Source organism: Astyanax mexicanus, chromosome 1, assembly GCF_023375975.1.
Source record: "Astyanax mexicanus isolate ESR-SI-001 chromosome 1, AstMex3_surface, whole genome shotgun sequence".
Taxonomy (NCBI): domain Eukaryota; kingdom Metazoa; phylum Chordata; class Actinopteri; order Characiformes; family Acestrorhamphidae; genus Astyanax; species Astyanax mexicanus.
In genome coordinates this window covers 114,430,767-114,453,904 of record NC_064408.1, presented here as the reverse complement: position 1 = coordinate 114,453,904, position 23,138 = coordinate 114,430,767, and the positions used below count along the sequence as shown (strand labels likewise).

General features: G+C 35.9%; 1 protein-coding gene across 3 annotated transcripts in view; it reads left to right on the top strand.

Annotated features, from left to right (window-relative positions):
- LOC103029358 (phospholemman) overlaps nt 1–23,138 on the top strand; it is a 36,368-nt gene that overhangs the window by 5,811 nt on the left and 7,419 nt on the right. The window contains exons 1-6 of one of the 3 annotated variants that reach the window (XM_022668652.2): nt 19,973–20,046; nt 20,265–20,314; nt 20,626–20,658; nt 20,857–20,880; nt 22,370–22,444; nt 22,598–22,634. In XM_022668652.2, the coding sequence (XP_022524373.2) occupies nt 20,281–20,314; nt 20,626–20,658; nt 20,857–20,880; nt 22,370–22,444; nt 22,598–22,634 (203 nt within the window). In that variant the 5' untranslated portion in view covers nt 19,973–20,046; nt 20,265–20,280. Of the gene's footprint in view, nt 1–19,972; nt 20,047–20,264; nt 20,315–20,625; nt 20,659–20,856; nt 20,881–22,369; nt 22,445–22,597; nt 22,635–23,138 lie in introns of those variants that run through there. The other 2 variants (XM_022668653.2, XM_022668651.2) reach the window with 2 other exon arrangements.

Genomic DNA, 23,138 nt, shown 5'->3' with positions numbered 1-23,138 from the left:
TAAAACTTTAGTAGCTGCTATTTTTCTTTGATTCCTTTTTTCTCTGATTTATATATTTTATATATTTAAGCATCAGGTTGTCGACTCTAGAAAACTATTCCTGTGTGTATATACATATATACAGCATTATGAAGCCTGTTAAAACTGTTTTTACATAATACTCTTTGCATTAATTTATTTAATGTGCAGATTAAATAATGATCAGCCACAACATTAAAACCATTATAAATTGTAATCTATCTATCTAACTACAGCTCAGTTTCTCTGATTTTGCTATTTATAGGTAAATGTTTAAGTAAAATGAACATTGCTGTTTTAATTTATAAACTACAGACAACATTTCTCACGAATTCCAAATAAAAAAATGTCATTTAGAGCATTTATTTACAGAAAATAAGAAATGGCTGAAATAACAAAAAGGATGCAGAGCTTTCAGACCTCAAATAATGCAAAGAAAACAAGTTCATATTCAAAACGTTTTAAGAGTTCAGAAATATTTGATTAATCACAGTTTTTTATGCATCTTGGTATGTTCTCCTCCACCAGTCTTACACACTGCTTTTGGATAACTTTATGCCTTTATACCTGGTGCAAAAATTCAAGCAGTTCAGTTTGGTTTGATGGCTTGTGATCATCTATCTTCCTCTTGATTATATTCCAGAGGTTTTCAATTTGGTAAAATGAACCTACCTACCTACCTATCTATCTATCCAGCCAACCAATGAGCTGCACTGTACTCAAAGTATATCCTCATTTAACTATAGTGTGTGTGGCAAAACTGTGGGGTTTTGGAGTTAGTTAATGCTAATCAGACGTACAGGCTGTGTTATAAGTGTGTCCAATGTGCCACACGGTGGTAGCTGTCAGAGTTGGTCGGTGGTCCCTGTGGACGAGGCACACACAGACAGGTAAATACAGGTAGGATAGTCAGGCTCTCAGGTATTCCACTTTGTAGAATACAGCCATTTTGATATAAAGTCAAAGGTCTCATTCCATCATTTTTAAATTCATTTTAAACAGTCTAGTTGTGGTATGAATGAATGCAATGTGAGCCGTTTTTTTGTGAAAAAAAAGTGCTCAGGTGTTTCTATTTAGCCCTGCTTTAGATCACTGAATTAGAGGTCTCTGAAGAAAGACAGATTTTGGGCTCTTGCTTATGAATATTCATACATGTAGCCGCGAGAATACCCTAACCCAGCGGTCCTGAGCCGAGGTGGGCGAGGCCATGTAGTCACTGGTTGACGTAGACACCTTACATCTCTCTGATCAACTCGTATTTCTGAGGATTTTCTTTTACTAGCTACTGCAGACAATGGAGGCTGAGGAACAGTTTCATATGCTGCATGTATATACAACTCAGAGAGACCTATAGTATTTCACAAAGAACAAGAAAAAGTGGATTTTGGCTGAAGGATTTTGGCGGAGAGATGAAAATCAGGCAAACTTTGCTCAATGATGCCAATTTTTATATAAAGTATAAAGTTATCAGTGAGGACAGTGAAGCCTATAGTTGTATGAAAGTAACTATTAGAGTAACACTAAGTTTATAAACTGAGTACACTGCCTGTAATCATTCTGTATACTGGTTTCAGCTTTTTCCTTTACGCTCTACTCTGCCTGTTTTAGTCAGTGTGGGTGGGCGAAGTGTGTTTACGGTAGGATAATACAAGCATGTGTGTGTGTGTGTGTTCCAGCTGCATTATACTTCAAAGTGTTCAGCAGGCTATTCTCAGTGTCTGAGTATCGTTCCTAATTTAGCCTCACTCTCAAATTCCACTGTCCATGTGCCACATCTTTTGTCTGTCGTGTGATCATGGTGTGTGTGCGTATGTGTGTGTGTGTGTGTGTGTGTGTGTGTGTGTGTGTGCATGCGCACTGAGGATGAAGTGTGGCCTAGAAGGGTATCTGACAAGGTGAATGGAATCAGTTGCACACCACATACTTACAAGGTCACTTTAAGGCGCTGGCTGATAATTTCACACATACACAGAGACACACACACACACACACACATGGAAAAGCACACACACATACAGTACTAGTTAAAAGTTTGGACACACCTTAAACACCTGTTTTTTTATTATTTTAAAATGTTCTGCATTGTGGATTAATACTAAAGTCTTCCTAACTAAAAAGAAAAACATATGGAATGATTTATTAAACAAAAAAATTGTAAAATAAACCAGAATATGTTTTATTTTTTAGATTTTACAAAGTAGCACCTCTTGCTCAGATGACAGTTTTACACATCTTGGCTGGATTTTCTCAGCTTTATGAGGTAGAGTCACCTGGAATGGCTTCAGTTAACAGCTGTGCTGAAGTTCTCAAGAATAGGCCTTTAACAATAGCTACATTATCAATAGCTACTATCGACTTTATCGTTCAATAAATAAACATGACCTTAATCATTTTAATAATCACGATATTGTCCATTGTGTTTGCACTTATAATCACATATATTGTGATTGAGGGTGTGGCCATTATGACCCGACAGCGCAGAAACACAGAAAGACACAGACACAAGGAGTGAATGAACTCAAAATGTAAATTCCTTCCATCAACACCCAAAACAAAATTAAAGAAACACAGTAACAGCCCAGTGCAGCTCTAGTCACTTACTTTTTAGTGTCTCTTAAGTTCATGTTGCCCCAGCCTTCCTCTCACCATCAGCATATCTCTTGAGTGAAGGCTGAGGCAGGTTCTTTATGCCGGTCCAATGTGGGCCAGCTGGGACAGACCCAGGGTTCCCTATATAACCTACTATAACCTGCTTTGGTTCAAGCTGGAAAATGTTTGGGTTTCAAATTAGGTGCTTGACTGGGAGTGGAAAGTTTATTGTCTTTAAAAAGGTGTAATTCCTTTATGATAGTAAGTTATCCTAATGTTAGTGCAATTTAATGGTCTTAAAATGCCAACAATATCGTTTATCGCAATCATTTCTGGGACAACATATTGTTATTGGGACAGGCCTACTCAAGAGTTAATTACTTAAATCATCAGTTGTAAAGTAGTGAAGAGGTAGAGTTACAGGTATACAGTGAATAGCGCTGTTTGAGTAATGTTCAAATCCAGATTATGAGAAGCAAGAACTACTCAACTAAGTAAGAAAAAATAATACTTTAAGAAATGAATCTCAGTCAATCTGAAACATTTCAGGAAAGTATCCTCAAGTGCAGTCACAAAGACCATCAAAAATGTTATGATGGAACTGGCTCTCATCAGGACCACACCAGGAAAGGAAGAGCAAGAGTTTCCTCTGTTGCACAGGACAATTAATCAGAGTAACCAGCCTCAGAAACCGCAAGTTAACAAGTCCACAGTAAGAGCAACTAAATATATTTTGTTTTTTAGAGTATTTAGGTTTGTTTAACACTTTTAAGTTGCTACATGTTTCCTAATGTGTTCCTTCATAATCTGGATGGCTTTTGAATGAGAAGGTGTGTTCAAACTACTTTTGACTGGTACTTCAAACACACACACACACACACACACGATTTAGAAAAGGCTCAAGCATATATACATCTTCCTTTGGGCGCATTAAACATCCAGAGGAGACACAAACATGAGTGAGTGCCCATTGGGACTGGCCATTAACTCCCAAAAGACAGTGCTGATCTCTGACTCTGGAGCCAACTGGCTAACTGTTCCTAGACAAGCTCTTATCCACCAACACCCAACAAACAGCTGTGTGCTAATATGAGACTGGAGGCCCAGTTCAGTGTTCAGATATATATACTGTAGGTAATGTTAGATTAAGTGATAACAACATGTACAAAACCAACATCAAATCAAATCTGACCCTGCAGAGAATCATTTTCTGGAAACAAATGCTCTAAATGATGATATTTTTATTTGGAATTTGGGAGAAATGTTGTCCATAGTTTATAGAATAAAACAACAATGTTCATTTTACTTAAACAGAAACCTATAAATAACAAAATCAGAGAAACTGATTCAGAAACTGAAGTGGTCTCTTATTATTTTTTCCCAGAGCTGTATATGTAAACTGTTTGTTAAGGCACAATTATGTCTGATTTAACTCTTTAACAGGCCAGATTTTTTGTCAGTTTTCTGGCAAATATATCACCAACATATCTTGAGAATTTCTACTCAAGTATTACATAAAAAGGTTTTCTGTTTGATAAGAAAATAATAAGTGTAATTGCAATAGAAAGTATTTTAAAAATACTGAATCAAATCTCCAACTGTTAAAATATAATAAATAAATAAATAGTATTTTCCTAAACTTCAATTCAAAATCAATATTTTCCTGAATACAAACCAAACATTCTCCTATTACTTAAATTATTAAGAGGAGTAGAACGTGGACGGGCAACTTCTCCAAGTAGGACAAGCAAAGTGATTGTAAATAAGTTATTTTACTGCAGAGAAAAACGGTTTTCTATCACCTACGCCTGTAGCCAAAACCTATATATGTGTATTGTCACATACTTTTAATTCATTGTTGCCATATATTGGATAAGTTTAAACTCTGGTTTAATGAACTAAATGTAGCCATATTTATTATTATTTAGATTTAGTTTATTTATGAAATTGCTTGTTTTACAGTTAGAGATAATGGTAGTACTGGGAATACATATATACATATCTTTAGTTGGACATATAGTAGAGCTATTTAAAGATCTAATCACAGTACTAACCTCAGAAATCCTAAATCTGTACTGTTAAAAACTAAACCTTAGCATGTGAAATATCTTACACTTCAAAACAAGAAATTGTATTCTTTTCTATAATAAAATAAAAAGAATATGTTTTTTGTCTTCTTAAGTATTGTAGGTGTAAGATTATTTTTCTAATTTTAGGAAAAATTATCTTAATCAGTCTTATTTAGAATTAGGCAGTTTGAACTCAAAGTAAGCCAGAAAACCAAAAAAAAAACTTATTTTGATTTTGTGTTTGATGTAAGTCTTACTTCACTCATTCTAAGACCTTGTTGGTGCTCATTTTAAGAAATCTCATGAAGGAAAATGTGTTTAACCCACTGGCGGATTTATTTGCTTAATATAAGCATATTAAAGCTGCAATGATTAGTCGATATAAACAACAATGTTGATTATTTGAATTTGCCGACTGCAAATTTCATTGTTGACTAATCGTTAATTTGTAACAGTACTACATTACACAAAGTACTGAAGACAGAAACACTATGGGAGATGGGTAAATTTCTTACTTACACAGTTTACACTCAACTTAATCTGTGTCTCCAAAAGTGCCCACACTGCAAAAAACTAAATCTTAGCAAGTGAAATTTTCTAAATTTAAGGCAATAAATCTTATTTTCTTCTCTGATAAGACTTTTTGTCTTACTAAGCATTGTGTGTAAGTGTTAGATTATTTTGCTTATTTTAGGGATAATTATCTTAATCATTCTTACTTAGAATTTGTACCTTATTTTAAGTAATTTGAACCAAAATAAGCACAATCAAGCAACAACGGTGACTATTTTGCTTGTTTTAGGTGTTACTTCACTCATTTTGAGACTTTGCCATTGCTTTTTGTAAGAAATCTTACTAAGAAAATTTTGCTTACCCCATTGGCAGATTTTTTTGCTTAATATACATATATTTGTCTTAATTTGCATATATTTTGTCTAGTTTTTGCCAATGATTTTTTTGCAGTGCAAACTTAACAGGTTACATATTTGCTCACTAAACATCAGTATTCTCAACATTTAAACAACATCTAGACATTTAAATGCCTTTTAAATCTCATGTTCAGCTGTTTCAGTTGTTTTTAGAGATGGAGAACATGGCAGAAATAATCGCTGGCTAATCGACTAATCTGAAAAATAATCATCAGATTAGTGGACTACCAAAATAAATCATTTGTTGCAGCCCTAAAGCATATGAATATCAATTTACATACATTTTTGTCTAGTTTTTTTTTTTGGCTCTGTCTTGTGCTAGAGTTTTATTTTACAGGGAAGCAAAGATTTCCAGATTAACTGAAAGTGAGCTGTCTATCTATTATGTAGTCATCCCGATGATGAAACATATAGTCAACCGTGTGGTGCCAGACTCTGCTCTCTGAATTTGTCCCAGTGGCACAATCTGTGACGCCGGTGGGCTAATCCTTTGCAGGCTGGGGGGTCACGTTAGAGAGTTGTTTTTGGGAAAATTGCCAGAGCAGAGAGTTATGATATTTGTGGTATTTGAATCTATGCTCTTTAGAAGCCTTGTTTGAGAAGAAATTTGTAAAAATGATTTTCCTTAATGAGCTCAAATGGACCATTTTCTCATTATTCAGTCTCCTGAGAGAGCTGAAGAAGCTAAAGTAAAAGGAATAATCTGAAAAGTTCTTCCCAACAAATGTTCTGCCTGAATTCAGTGGAATGTCTGGATTAATAAAGGTTCCTTATTTTAAGTAATTTGAACTCAAAATAAGCACAATCAAGCAAAAATCAAGTTATTCTGATTCTTGTGTCCAAAAACAGTGATTTTTTTGCTTGATTTAGGTGCAACTTCACTCATTTTGAGATTTTTCCATTGCTTTTTATAAGAAATCTTACTAAGAAAATGTTGCTGGTACCTAACAAATATTCTGCCTGAATTCAATGGAATGTCTAGATTATTAAAGGTTCCTTATTTTAAGTAATTTGAACTCAAAATAAGCACAATCAAGCAACAAACAATCAAAGCAGTGAATTTTTTAGGTTCCTTTTAAGGTCGCAAAGCTTTTTTTCCATTGTAGCATCACATACCCACATACCAAAGACTACACAGGAAATTTGGCAGTGTTAAATCCACACTGTTAGTGTTAAATCAACACTTATTAGTGTTAAACGTTACACTCTCAGTGTTAATTTAAAACTAACAGTGTTGATTTAACACTGCCGAATTTCCTGTGTACTACTGAATCTGGTACAGTCCTGATTCACTGTGTGTAAAGGAATTGTGGGATCAGTAATATGTGGCATTTTATTAAACTTGCTTTAATAAAAGCAGGTAAATTTACATCCATCATTACCTTCCTCCAACAGTAATCACCCCACAAAATCAACCAATCCACCAATAAAACAGCTAAACCGAGATCCAATACCCAACCCAACACCGTCTACCTAACAAATAATCTTTCTTTTAATTGGACAGTAGAGTCAGTTACTTCAACAAAAGCAGCATAAACTCTTATTAATAACCCTGCATTCAATAGAAACAATGACACTTTTGTCCACATTGTGTTTTTGTAGACTCTTGTAGATTTTTAAAGTGTTTAGATGTGTTAAAATGTAGGTTCATGCCAGTGAACACACCATGTGCATTTGAACATCCCCCTCCACACACACACACACACACACTGTCAAGTGTATTTATAATAGAGGGCACTGCCTCAGCCTGGTGTTTGCTTTTGAAAGGTCTTTTGAGGCGACAGGACCTATGAGCTGCATGGTTGGCTCCTTTTTATCTCAGAGTGTTCTCAGGGTTATGTGCTTTGAAGCCCTCAACTGCAGGGACCTCCCACACCAACCACTGCTACTGTCTACATTAAAAAACAAAAAATCTACCATTGTCTGCCATCAAACTTTACATAGTAACCATTATTAAAAATCTATAATATGTTTCTGAGAATCAATAGTAAAAAATGATATCTTACAGCCCTAGACCTGTGGAATTTGATAATTTGGTTCAGTTTGTTACATTTAGGGCGTTTTCACACCTGTAGTTGGTTTCTATGATCTGGATCAGTTGATGAGTTTGTTTATTTGGAGCGTTTCTCCATCTGTTTGGTTTTGTTTCACACAGGCGCAAAAAAAAACGCACCAAAATGCGCTTTCAAACACTGCTTTCAAATGGACTTACAGTGCAAATGGACCCGTAGTAAATGGACTGCGAGCAGAGACAGCGTTTGTTCATAGCTGTAGTAGTTAGCGTACTCTGGCTAATATATCAGATTAAACTGCGCCTTATCAGAAGTTTAGATCCCAAAAAAGGAGTATATTTAAAAAGTATATATTTAACAGCAAATGCCTTTTTTATGAAATAACCCATAGGCAAACTTATTTTGATTCTAAAATAATATAGATATACAGCTCTGGAAAAAAATTAATTAACTAAGAGAGCGCTTCAGTTTCTGAATGAGTTTCTCTGATTTTGCTATTTATAGGTAGATGTTTGAGTAAATTGAACATTGTTGTTTTATTCTATAACCTACAGACAACATTTCTCCCAAATTCCAAATAAACATACTGTCATTTAGAGCATTTATTTTCAGCAAATTAAAAATGTCTAAAATATAAAAAAAGTTGCAGAGCTTTCAGACCTCAAATAATGCAAAGAAAACATATTCATGAAGTTTTAAGAGTTCAGAAATCAATATTTGGTGGGATAACCCTGTTTTTTAATTACAGTTTAATGCATCTTGGCATGTTCTCCTCCACCAGTCTTACACACTGCTTTTGGATAACTTCATGCCACTCCTGGTGCAAAAATTCAAGCAGTTCAGCTTAGTTTGATGGCTTGTGATCATCCATCTTCCTCTTGATTATATTCCAGAGAATTTTAATTTAGTAAAATCAAAGAAACTCGTCATTTTTAAGTGGTCTCTTATTTTTTCCAGGGCTGTATATTCATTCTTAAATCAGAGTGGTCTGGTAGGTTTGTTGGATGTAATTGCTCTACATTGGGACAGTTTTTCACTACATGACTAAAAAAAACTAAACAGTATACACAACTCAAAAACACATTTTACATGCAGCAAATAATTTACATTAGGCATTCTTTTTTTAAGTTTATTTTTTTATTTTCTCACAATTTTCTCACAATTTAGCTATATGCCAATTGTCCCACCCATTCAGCTGCTACTCAGCTGTATATCCCCCATCACTAGTGATGCCACAACACCAGGAGGGTGAAGACTAGCACATGCCTCCTCTGATACATGTGAAGTCAGACTCCGCCTCTTTTTGAACTGCTGCTGATGCAGCATTGCTGAGTAGCATTACAGCGCAAACTCAGAACTCGGTTCTGATACATCAGCTCACAGACGCCTTGTGCTGATCGACATCACCCTAAGAGTGATGAGTAAAGAGAGCACCTTCTACCCACGAAGAGAGAACAAGGCCAATTGTGCTCTCTCTGTGCTCTTCGGCAGCTGATGGCAAGCTACATGACCGGGATTCGAACCAGCTATAATCTCCAGATTATAGTGGCAGCGCTATAGACCGCTCACCAGAGAAGTCTCTGAGTACCCAAAACTTATGGACTGTTGCTTTAAGCGACAGCAGTTCCTGCAGTTTAATAGTCATACAGTCAATAGATTTACAATGGGAGAAAGTTAAATAGGGAAGGCTGTAAAGTTCGATTGGAAGAAAGGGACATTTTTGTTTGTTCTACAGGGCGTCAAGATATCGGTGAGAGCTCAAGGTGATAAAAGTAAAAGTACACAGAAGGACAGAGATAAATGGGGTATAGGGTTAACTGGATGTGTGCCTTGAAGGCTACTACTACTGATACAAAGATAAGCCTCGGCCCAGCACATCCACACAAAGGAAAAAAAGAACAAACTCTTGTAGTTGAAGAACATACATCAAGCACATCCGCCAGAGAACTGGACACAAATCCCTGATTCTTCCCTTCACCCGGAGCGTGTGCTGGCAACCCAACGTGACTACCAGAGAACACAACACTCCCATTATTACAACTCCTCACTCTGGGTTATACTGCCTGGTAAGGGGCACTGGCGAGACTGCCAGCACTGCCAGGCTTGGATACAGTACAGAGTTTATCTCTATCACTCGTTTCGCTCTCTCTCTCCCTCACTAAGCTCCACGTCATTTAGCATTTCAACTGAAACGTGACCCTGAAAGGTCTCGCACAATGAGAGCAGTCATATATCCTCTTCAAAAGAGCCCAAACCATAATAATGGCTTGTTTTTGCTTTTCCCATTTAAAAAAATCTCATACAGAGGTTTCTGTACTCTTCTGTTTCTCTTTTGGTTCTCTTCCAGGTAGTTCTCCAAGGGTGTGGAGAGAAAATGTAGAGTTTCTGAGTTTCTGTGGAGAACTGCCAGTGGTCAGTTTTATGTACATGCCGTCCGCTGCACCCTAACAACCACTCTGGCATTTCTGAAACATCTCTATTTTGAGATGTAGCAACTCCTTTGGTCCAAATAGTTGAGTTAAAATGTTCTAGAGCAAAAAGAATGGAATGGAATGCCATTAAAAAGAAAATCCAAGACAGTAATTAAAGAGTGCATGTCTACATTCTTCCAGTAAATCTATTTATTGGGACATGGCGTTCTTGTCTTTCACTTTTATAGCAATGCCCTGATTTGCCCTAAAGGCAAAAGGTTATAGGGATTCAGTAGTGTTTCTTCAGTGAGTTTAAGGTAAGGGAAAGGATTAAACGGAAGATTAATTTCCAGTCTCTGTCCTATTTTCTTCCAATCTTCCAACTCTTGTGTGATAATCACAATGTTGCTAAGTAACCAAATATTATTGTTAACGAAAACAAACCAAATAACGAAAACTGAAAGTGAAAAAACTCATTTATTTATAAGCTCTGTTTCACTCCCGCAGTTGTACAGCGGAGGGTGTTGTGCTGATTCTGTTCGCGAAGCGGGAGTCGGATTCAGCAGGGAGTCGGGAGCACCTCGCGGTTCCGTGGTGTTAGTTGTAAGCGCTCGCGCTAGCCGCAAAATATGACAGAAAACACTGAGAAACTGCAGAATTATGTATGGGACTAAAATATGAGCACGAGGAGATAAAAGAGAAACAGGAGATACAGTATGTGAGAACCTTTACCTGTGAGTAGCTCATACACCAGAACACACAAATCTCTCTCTCTCTTTGTGTCTCTCTCTGTGTCTCTCTCTCTCTCTCTCTCTTGCACGTGTTTGACTTGCAGCACTGTGTTTAGCTGTTCTTAAAAATCATTTAAATTAAATAATAGTTATATGCTTCTATGTTTCAGTGTTAATTAACATAATTCTGATCATATTTCGCTCATTCAAACAGTCAGAAAACAGCCAGTTTATATGTCGGGTCGGGCTCATAATGGCAGTTTATGGTTCGGGTTGGGTCGGGCTCGGCAAGAACGTGCACGGGCTCGGGCTGGGTCGGGTCGGATTTATTGGGCCCAATCTAACCTCTACTTCCAACCGTTGGTGTTTAATTTAGGGACCTCTGTGGTAAAAATGTCTAAATCAAGCATCAAGTGCACCAAGCAAGAGGGAGAGTACTTTTAATGCAGGTTAATGTATTAAATCAATGCATTTTTGATAATACTGTTTTGTCCATTTTGTTCATTTACAAAATACTGTACAAAAAATTAGAGTAGAATGTTTTTAGAATAATTTAGAAAATGACATTCCAAAACTAGAATAGCAGTAAGTAGGCCTGTCACAATAACAACATTTTCAGGACATTATATTGTCCAAGAAATAATTGCAAATCTAAACGAAAATTGTCATTTTAAAGCACCACTACAGATTTTTTTTCCCCTGCTTCTGGGCTCCCAAAGAAGCTTAAAGGGAATGTGCCACTAGATAATAGTAATAATAAACTAGAAAATACTAAAAATAGTATTACACCATTTTAAAGTGAAACTAAATTTTTATCATTAAAAACAAACATTGGGCTTTCCAATATTTTAATATCCTAAATAAATAAAACAAATAAACTACAACCAAACTGAGACTCTGTGGGTTCTGAGAAACTAAATATTTAACAGACATTTATAACAAAAAAAACTCTTTACTAACTAAAAGGGCAAAAGGGTGACATTCAGTAACAAGCAGCAAGTAATATGTATTAATCAGTTTGAAACTCAAATTAGTCTCTATTGTTACTGTCAGACGAATTCTGAGCATGAAACACCAACATGTTTACTGTGCTGAGGTTTATTCTCATGTAAACAATTTACACGGAAGCCCAATGGCTATTATCGAGGTCGGCGAAAATTATTGCGGTTAAAAATAAAAGCGTACGATAAGTCGATAGCATAATTATCGCAACAGGCCTAGTAGTAAGTAGTAAATCAATTGGGGATGGCTGCTTGGAAATGCCAGCACCTGTATAATTTGTGAGGTGTTATCTTGTGAGTGAGATTCGGTTATACCAAGGCAACACTAATTATCAGAATTTAAGTGAGGCCTGGTAGACGGTGACTTTTTGAATGTCAGCCATCCTGATGGACTACTGTACTTTTGAGGTTCTTTAATAGTGTTTATGTTGGTGGATTGTAAAGAGCATGGAATAAAAAGGTGTGGATTTTTGCGGTGTGTTTATAATCATTACCTTACTACACAAGTCATTACCTTTTTGTTTTTTAGCTTTTAGACAATGTGATGTTTTCTTCTAGGATGTTGCAGTATTTAATTACTACTATCTAATCTTCACTCTACTAGTAAAATCTTTCTTGTGCTATTGGCTGGAATGAAAGCAACAGCAAGTTCTATCCACCCCCATGCTTAACAGATAGAGATGAGTTTTTGTCATGATATTACTAGCAGTGACGAATGTTGGCATCACAACTCCAAATCATTTCCTGTTTGTATATAATGTATTAGTACAATAATATTTTTATACTAACCAGCCAAATCTGTACTATTAGAATTAGCATTAGTTCATTAGTTCATAGTGCGGTTGGGATGCCGCCTGAGTGTTTATACAGCTCATCATCATTATACATTGCATCATCTGTCCTTTCCTAGAGATCTGTGTAAACAAGCCATAACACTAACAAGCCAATTAAGGTATGACACCTTCCTCACTAATTAACGTCTGACACCTACATATCTGAGAGCTTAAATCTCTTGAGGTGCCCAAAGATTTGTGTAGTTCTCCTTGCATTGAATGTTGAACAAATAACTACATACTAATGTAGTAATCTTAGACTTTAAAATCCTGAGACACCTGCTTTATTCATTGTTCAAAACGAGGGTATTAAAAATGATTTCTCTGTCAAGTGAAGACTTTCTATTAGATCATGGAATATTGCTGTGATGATTTGTTTGCATTTAGCAACTGAAGCATTTGTGACCTACCTTATCCCAACCCCCCCAACTTATTCCAAAAGTATTGTATGGAGCACCATCATTATTCCAGAGAACACAGACTCCCCGGCTCTACAGCTCAGTGCTGGGGGGCTTTATACCCTTCAAGTAGCCCATGACTGGTCATTAGCCATGGTAAAAATAATTTACTATATTGCCACACTATATTTGGTTATGTAAGGCTTGGATGATTTATTGCTGCTTGGCCATGTTTCCCTTCTAATTCAGCAATCTCACCACTGGGGAACGAGACCTGTAAAGCCAAGCTAAGTTAAGTTTTAAGTTAATTCTTAAAAAAAACAAAAAAACATTTTAAGACGAGTCAGACAAGTCAAACCAATGCTGGATGTTTATCTACTCAGATTTCTCTCCTGAAAACCCAAAGTTTATTTGTGTAAGTAAAGCGCTTCTGTTTATTTACAGGAAGCTTAGATTTACAGATTTCCACTAAGGCTGGAGCATTAGCATTAGCGGCTAACTTTTGAGAAAGTTAAAGTATTTTAAGTGTACCTTATAGTGCGAAAAATACGGTATTTAGTAGTAAAGAAAAAAAATCACGAATGGATTGTTGCACTCCTATCACAGTACCACACTCTGTGTTCTTATTACACCATCACTGATTGACCATCACACACATATGCTGCCACCTTTAGATGTTGTGGATAGCTTGTTGGTTTGAAGTAGAAGGAAGAGTCCATCAATTTTATTTTCAGTGATCTGACGTTGATGAGGAGTAGAGTTGGTATTATAGGTGGCAGTATGGTCTTCTTCCTGAACCTGCAGAGTACACTGGCCTTGCATTGTTTTATAGCCATCTTGAGCTTCCACGATCATGGCTTCATCAGGTACATAGGAATTGTCTCTGAGAGAAAACAACTCCCAAACAAACACAAAACAATAGTAACAGACAAAGAAGCAAAGCTTTTACCTTGTCTTCCAAAATGAATCTTGCTTATATACTCCTGTGACCATAGATTGATTGGAACCTGATTTCAACTGTTTGGATTGGTGGACAAGTACTTTTAGCAATATAGCGTAGATTCATGTTTATCTGCTTCAAGGAGTCTATTCTATTGGTAGTGCTTCTCTACAGGGCCTGGACAAGCTGTGTGTGTATTTGCACATCTGTGTCAACAAAGGGTGCAGCTTAAAGTAGCTGAATGCTTTTATGATAAAGGAAACTGAACAAAATCTAATAAAAAAATCTGATAAAAAACAGATATGAGCCTTTTGTGAAGGTCAGCAGAGCCATTAACGAAAAATTATTTCTTAACTTCCTCTGGCAGAATCGTAAAGCGCACAATGCCAGAGCTTGGAGCACTGCCCACATTCTCTGTTGCGCTCTCTCCCACAACGGCGTTGCCTGGGAGAGAAGAAAGGCTGCTAGCTGGGGTAATTATGACTTGAGAGGAAATGAAAGGGGCATGGATCATCCTGAGCGCCGTCAGCAAAGTTCAGCCCGGGTTTCGTTTCAGGCAACAAAAGAAAGATGGAGCTGTGGGTCAGGTTTCCATTGTTCAGTAGAAACCCACCTCAGCTCACGTAGCAGGTAGCAGCTCATCGACTGATTTGACTTTAATTTGCATTAGCAAAACAAGCTGTCAGACTGGCCTGTTCAGAGTTCAACCACCAACCAGCTGCTCAAATACTGTAGAAATCAGTCAAACCTTTAAAAGAACTGATGGTTCCTCATTAGTAGATGGTACAGTGCGATGTCTGCCAGTCTCGAACTCCAAGGATTAACTAAATCTCCTCAACACTCCCCTGAAAATCCCCAAATTAGCTGCTGCCTTTTATCCCCAGGGAGCCATGAACAGACCTGCCCTGATCAAAGAGCTGCAATATTGCACTTTATTTCAGCACAGCATGGCTGTGGAGATCCCATTATGCTGCTCCTTCCTGGCCCACACTGCTCAAACGATGTGGGAGAGCGGGTGGGGGGTGAAGACGAGGGAGTGGTAGTACAATGCCGTGTTGCGTCAGCGTGCTGCCGTTGAATGGGAGTTGCCGTTCCCCGTGGTTCGTTTGGTGATATGGAAATTTACAGGGCTGTCTGGCACAAGGGCATTGCTGCAACATGTCCTCTTAGTGCCTTATTACACACAGGCATGGCATTTGCACTTTGGCAGGAACTGCTAAAGAATAAGAAAATTTTGCTCATCATTTTCATTGTATGATAATGTTTATCATGATCTTGAATTTAGAATAGTAAAAATCTGCCTCAATACTTAATGCACTGATTACTGTTAATTTATTTTAAAATATATCCCATAATATGGAAGGCCAATTCACTCACTCACTCATTAGGATCACTATCAATGGTAATGCCCACAACTCTTGGAGGAAAGCACTGGATTCCCAGCTCTGAAACATCAGCTATTAGACGCCAGTGCTCTTTCTGACTCTGGCTGCTGATGGCAAAGCAGCACCGTCTGCGATTCGAACCAGCATACGTGTCAAGTTTTAAATTTAAAAATAAGGGATATTTTTCTCCGTTTGCTTAAAGCCGTCCCTCCAGCCCAACGAAGGTTCAGTATCCCTTTTCTAGCTATTTAAAAAAAAAGTTTCATGTCTTTTTTGGCATAAATGCACTCTTTTATATGATTTTTTATTTTATTTAATACATTTTAAATTGAACAAAGAGTGCACAAATTCTGCAAAATGACTGTTGGTGACCTAAAAATAGTATCATGAGCTTTTACAAAAAGGACATGGACCAGATATGTTCCATCAGTAAAAATTTGTCCTAAGGGGTCTACACAATTAATACATTTTATTTAATACTTCTTTCTTTTGATCACTCCACCCCTGATCAGTTCAGTTAATTTCGGTCCTCTCCACATTTCTAGTTAAGCTGAGTCACAAGCTGTAACTTTTTAATTTTTAAAATATTTAATCTGTGTGTTTTGATTCGGAGACGAGTATTTTTAACCAGCTATCAGAAAAATCTCATCACAGTTTACATGGTTAGCTCCGTTGCCTTTCTTTTAGAAAAATCTCCGTATATCCATCAGCTGCTCCGACTAGCTGCCTGAACAGCGAGAAGGGGGTGTGGCTTCCCCACACTGACACTCCTTTGCGCTCCGCAAAACCAGCAAGCTGATTGGCTGTTTCTCCTGAAAGGCGGGACTTTCTCCTTAAACAATTGGTTAAGAGACACAGAGCGCTCAGTGCCCTGTCTCCTCAATAATAAAGTTTTTAAAAATTTAATATTATACGGGAAATTTACGGGAAAATACTAATACGGGAAGACGGCGGGAAAGAGGATTAAAATGCGGTTGTTTCCCGGCCAAAACGGGAGACTTGACAGGTATGAACCAGTCATCTTGGATCTCTGTAAAGATGCTTTGTGACAACATTTGTTGTAAAAAGCACCTTATAAATAAATTTGAATTAACTTAATTTTATAGAATTAGTCAGCTGAACCCCTCGGTGCCCCTGATTATTGTTTTCTAAGGCTAAGGAGTTTACAAAGCAGGTAAAAGTAGCCATGTCTAATCTTTCTTTGTCAGTTGTCATACAGATATATCATTTGTGTGGCAATGTAAACAGCAAAAAACACACTGAATCGGACATTTTCAGTTCAATTTATATTAAGGAGAAGAAAATCTGAAAAAATGAAAAAAAAAAAATGTCAGCAGTAAGTAAAGGGTTTTAGTGGTGGGATAGTGAGCTACTAGATCATATAAACACTTAGGCATGTATCGCAACCGATCCAATGAAAAAAAGTGCTAAAAGTGCCATAGGAGTAAAATAAAAAGGCAGAAAAGCTATGTTTTGTTTTTAAAATCAACATTGATGATCACCAGTGCTGCATGGAAGGTAACGCTAGTGCTAACACAAACACATACGCTATACAGACACAAATCATTACATTCACCCACTATAAAAGAGTTATTACACTTCACTAGTCATCAAAAAAAAACAACATATATCAGTCCAGAGTGCCACAGAGGTGTTTTAAAGAAACTGGGAGCTAACCCAATTGGTCAGATATCGAGCTAGTGAGCTAGTATGGTATAATCCAGTCAGACTGGATTATATTATACAATTAAACATACATATATATATATATATATATATATATATATATATATATATATATATATATATATATATATATATATATATATATATATATTTATTTATTTATAAACTGTGATTAAAAATAAAAGAGATTTTGCTTCACTCTTAACTAGCAGCTAGCTGGCTAAAGCTACATCTTTGTGAATGTATTACTTATACCAATAGCTAGTTATATGCACACAAGGATTGGATCATTATTAGGAAGCTTTGATTAAATCAGTATACACTCGTGTACATACATATGTTTATCCTGCATCGCTGCAACATGTCCTCGCAGTGCCTTATTACACACAGACATGGTTTAAATCTCAGCACAAAATTGTGCTTTTTGTAAGAGAGCTGAGAGAACCCCACCATGACAAATACCTATAAAGGGACTATTCTACAACCATATATGTGTGTGTATATATGTGTGTATGTATATAAAGTACCAGACAAAAGTTTGGACACCCCTTAAATTTTGTATACAATACTAAAGTCGCCTATACTATGAAAAAATAAATATTTATTATATTTAATATAAATTATATATATATATATATATATATATATATATATATATATATATATATATATATATATATATTATAATATAATTATATTTAATATAAATATATTTATATTATATTTCTATCTATCATAAAAAACTAAATTTCCTTCGGGATGAATAAAGTATCTATCTATCTATCTATCTAATATTGGATTCTTGTGGTATCTCTTGCTTAGATAGAGAACATCTTGGTCTTTTTTCAGTCTGCTTTATGAGATAAAAGTCACCTATAATGGCTTTCAGTTAACAAATTGATATATTATGACATATTAATATGAATTAACCTATAAGTAAGTACATTTCTATTATTGTCTGACTAATTTTCTATTGGTCTGTTCATCATTTAAGGTTTTACACAATGGAAATTATGCAAAAAACAAAAATGCATTTTTACTATTATCTATATAATTCAGTCAACATGAAACTAATTTAAGTTTGTAATCTAAGTTAAATACCCATGTATTATTTAAGCAATAGCACAAGAGAGAGTGTGTTATCACACGACCTTGAGTGTTCTATTGCTTTTATACAACAGTTTTTTTTTTTACAAAATGAATAAAGAAAATAAAGAATTAAGAATGGATATGCTTTAATATGGACTGTGCCTTCTGCCAAAAAGTAGAACTGAAACTTAACTACAAAACGGTGTATAGTTCATACAGACTAACACCACGAAAGTTAGCTTGAAAGCAAAATTGGGAATAAGTGAAGATGGTAACGTTAGGAGCGTGAAATAACGTTAATACTCTCCTCTCCTGCTCAGTGGAGTCGTCTTCAGGTGAAAGTTGCGCATTTTTTGAGCATTTCTGCTTGTTTTGCTGGGTGGTGTTGGTTTTAGCTAGCCGGCTGGACTGTGATTAGGTTAGCGTAGCTTGCTTTAGCTCAGCGTTAGCTTAGCGTAGCTTAGCCTAGCCTGGCTGGTTAGCGTTCTGGCTGTCAGACGGCATTAGCCGAGCGATTTTCTTTCCCTTTATTCCACAAAAGACGAGCCAGCGCTGCGGGCGAGCGTGTCGCGGCTGAGCGCTAGCCTGTGCTAAGCTAACGCTGCTGCGGGTGTCCTGTGTATATACGGCGTTACTCGGCAACGTGTCGGCGGAGTGATACAGATTTAGTGTGAGAAGGCTGTGATGTTATCACGAATATCATCACGGCTAGACCACTTCTCAACCAATCAGATTGTGAGGTTGGAACTAACTGTTGTATAAACTAAATTATATTATATATCAAGCTAATTCATATTAATCAGTTACTTATTTACCTCCATTTGCATTTGCATGGCTTTTTTTAAGCAATATATATTTTTTAAAGGGTTCTACGCTTCCATTTTATGAAGCCATTTTTTCAACTGATGTTTGCGTAATCTTCATTAACTGCCCTATTTAAAGGATGTTAAATCTAATATTCTAGACCAGGGGTGTCCAAACTTTTTTTGTTGGGGGCCAGAAGGAAAAATATATTTGAAGTCACAGGCCACACTCTGTAATAAAACAAATAATGAAATATACCACTTTAAATAATATTTTTTTCCTAATTATTTCATTTACACACCATTTTACTTGACTTACTATCTTTATCTTTGACAGCATTGTGTAAACTAAGATGTTTAATTTAATGATGTCTCTTAATATTAAACTCCTTAATTACGGCAATTTTTAGACTCTTTGGCCCGTTTTTCTGCGTTAGAAATGCACACTCTCTCCGCTTTTAGACTCTTTTACCCCGTTTTTTTTGCGTTAGAAATGCACACTCTCTCCGCTTTTAGACTCTTTTACCCCGTTTTTCTGCGCTAGAAATGCGCACTCTCTCCGCTTTTAGACTCTTTTACCCTGTTTTTCTGCGTTAGAAATGCGCGCTCTCTCCGCTTTTAGACTCTTTTACCCCCTTTTTTTGCGTTAGAAATGCACACTCTCTCCGCTTTTAGACTCTTTGCCCCGTTTTTCTGCGGTAGAAATGCGCACTCTCTCCGCTTTTAGACTCTTAGGCCCGTTTCTGACACCTAGCGTTCAAACTTTGAATCTCACATTATAAAAACCTGCTTAACAGCGGGCCAACTTTCATTCTATTTCTAAAATACCTCGCGTGTTTGGACACCCCCTGTTCTAGACCGTACTGGGGTCAGTATCTGTACTGTAACTTTCTGAGACCTGTGTTTCTGCTGTTTGTGTTTTTGAGTGCCATCTCACGCTGTGATCTAGCAGCCAGGCCAGACCTCTGCCAGGTTGTTGTTGACATTTGAACTGGTATCAGCCACCCCCGAGTTCGGATGGCTCCTGTTTGTTGCCCTAGTTTGAAGCATGTTTAATCAAATCAGATAGATTGTGGAGCAGGGTGTAATTTGATTTGGGCCGGTTCTTGTTCGAGCGGAGCCAGGGGTGGCAATTATTCAGGGGTTTAGAAGGTCAGAATTATACATTTAGAGCATAAGTGGCTTTTGAGATACATCAGGAATCAGCTTTCAGATGCACGGCGGTCACACGATACGTTTTACTACTGTAACAGAATTATTGGAACAGATTTAAATAGCTGTTAATGTTAATGTTTGTTAATCTGTGACTGCTCTAATAACCTGTGGGTATATGTTACTGTACTAAAACTCTTTTTCTGTTTGTTTTGCAGGTGAATCTACGTAGCCATGGCGCAGATTTTGGCAGCGGTCTTTATGACATGTGAGTAATTCTGTTTTAATCAACATAACCAAATAAATGTGATTTTCCATCAGATGTTCCTAGCAGTCTGAAATAAGGCCAAAGGGCATTGAAATCTGCTCCACTGAGTGTACTGTCCAAGCTATTCTGAGGTCACGGAAGAAGTGCAAATAAAAGAGACACACATTGTTGAGATATTTATAATGAAGATAATGTAATAACAATATTATTTGTACTAAATAAAAAAAGGTTAGGGAAGTAAAAGGAGGTAGAAAATGTGCTTATCAATTACTTTTGGAATGAGTTCTAACTGATCGTTTCTTTATTTGCAGTTGTGTCCCTTGTCTTTGCAGAGGACCAGAAAAGTAAGGCTTTTTTTCTTAATCATCTGTCTGTGTATACTGTGTATATACCATATGTCATTGTTAATACACAGAAGTACCCAATGAAAAAAAATGCCAGCTTTAAAATATTTCCAAAAACCTATACATATGTATGTCATTTTTATCGATATAATTTACAGTTTAGTTGTATTAAATCTGTTGTTTGGTTTACGCTTACAGCAGAGGATGATCCGTTCACATTTGGTGAGTACATTTTTTTTGTCCTCAACACAAAAAACGATAGCAGAAGCTTAACTATACTAATCAAGTGTAGTTAAAATGCGTTATTTTAAGGGGAAATCTAATCAACAATGTTTGTAGAAATGTTCAGTACCCTGTATCTTACTCTATTGCATTGATTTGTACATACAGCTCTGGAAAAAAACACTTAAAAATGATGAGTTTCTTTAATTTTACCTAATTGAAAGCCTCTGGAATATAATCAAGAGGAAGATTGACGATCACAAACCATTAAATCCAGCTGAACTGCTTGAATTCTTGCACCAGGAGTAAAGGCATAAAGTTATCCAAAAGCAGTGTGTAAGACTGGTGGAGGAGAACATGCCAAGATGCATGAAAACTGTGATTAAAAACCAGGGTTATTCCACCAAATATTGATTTCTGAACTCCTAAAACTTTATGCTCTGAATCTTTTTTTTGTTATTTCAGTCATTTCTAATTTTCTGCAAATAAATGCTCTAAATTACAATATTTTTATTTTGAATTTGTGACAAATGTTGTCTGTAGTTTATAGAATAAAACAACAATGTTCATTTTCCCCAAACATTTACCTATAAATAGCAAAATCAGAGAAACTGATTCAGAGATTTCTAGAGCTGTATTTTATTGTGTGTAGCACTGTATCATTGATAATATGTTACCCAGACTAAGAAATATGACATTTGAAAATGAATAAGAAAACTAATAAGAATAAAAGAAATACACTTAAGACATAGATACAGAACAGTTAAAAGAAAGTTAAAAGAAAGTTAAAAGACATCATAATTAAAAGAATAAAAAAGTAAGAAAAAACTAAGAGCAAAAAAACAATACAAGAAGTAAATTGCAAAAGATATGCAAAGAAAAGCAAGTTACACAGTGTTTATGAGTAGCATATTAGCTTGGGGCTAGCATATCAGCTTTCAAGCTTTAAAGCACAGTGTTTGTTTGTGCTTTTGAGGCAAGGCTAGTTTATTTGTAAAGCATATTTCATACACAGAGGCAATTCAAAGTGCTTTACAGAAAAATTTAAGACACAATAGAGAACAAGTTTTAAAAAAGTTATAAAAAAGTAATGCAAGCTAAAAAAATGACATTTAAACAAGAATCAAAATTAATAAATAGGAATAAAAGAAATACATTTAAGACACAATACAGAACAATGTTAAAAGACAGTCACAATACATTATAATTAAAAAAATAAAAAAGTACAGAAAAACTAAGAAAAGAACAATACAAGAACTAAAGTACAAAATATATGCAAGGAAGAGTAGGTTATAATGTGGAAAATGCATTTTTTTATAATGTTAAATGTCCTGAAATGGAAACTGAAATGGAAACATATTCATATTAGTGTTAACAAAAAGCACATTGTCAGTGGTGAATTGAAAAACAGTTTGCACCAAGTCTACTGTGCATTATATTATTATTATTATTATTATTATTATTATTAAATATTTCCTCATTTTTGCAGATTATCATCGGCTACGTGTTGGAGGGCTGATTCTGGCAGCAGTCCTGTGTCTGATTGGAATCACTATTCTTTTCAGTGAGTTTTTTTATACATGCATTTATACACCCCATTATCCATTAATAAAATATGTTTATATTTAGTCTGACACACCTGTGATAACTAAACTGTAGGTGTGCGTATCTATCTGTGATTGGTCTCCTTTAAAGAGTTGGACTGTTCTGTTTACAGGTGGACACTGCAGATGCAAATTCAACCAGGACAAGAGGTACGAATGACTAAAACTGTGTTTTGTCTGTTATAAGAAAACTTCCATTGTAATCTTTCTTGTATTTTGGAGTACTATTATTGGTCCAGTCACTACAAAATGAATGAAAAGTTGATTTTATATCAAATTATATTATTAAAATCAATATCAAAATCTGTATTACATTTTGCCAACATATTATGAGAAATGGACCAATAAAAATCTTTGATCAGAATCTTTTTCCACTGACTTTAGAAAAGAAAGTTTTTTTAAAGAATGCAGAATGCAAAATAACAACTTTTTGGCCGGCAGCGAAACCAAACAATATGAAACATTTAGCTAAAGGGTGAAGGTCATAGCTGAATCATGAACATGTTTTTTTCACAGGTGGTCATGATTTTTTTTTTTTTCATTCTTGCTGCATTTACAAAGAGCTTCCCATTCCATGCTGGTCGTGATTTAATTATGTAGTCAAACATTTATATAAGGTATCAGTTATTTAGTCTTCACACTTATTTGGTCTTT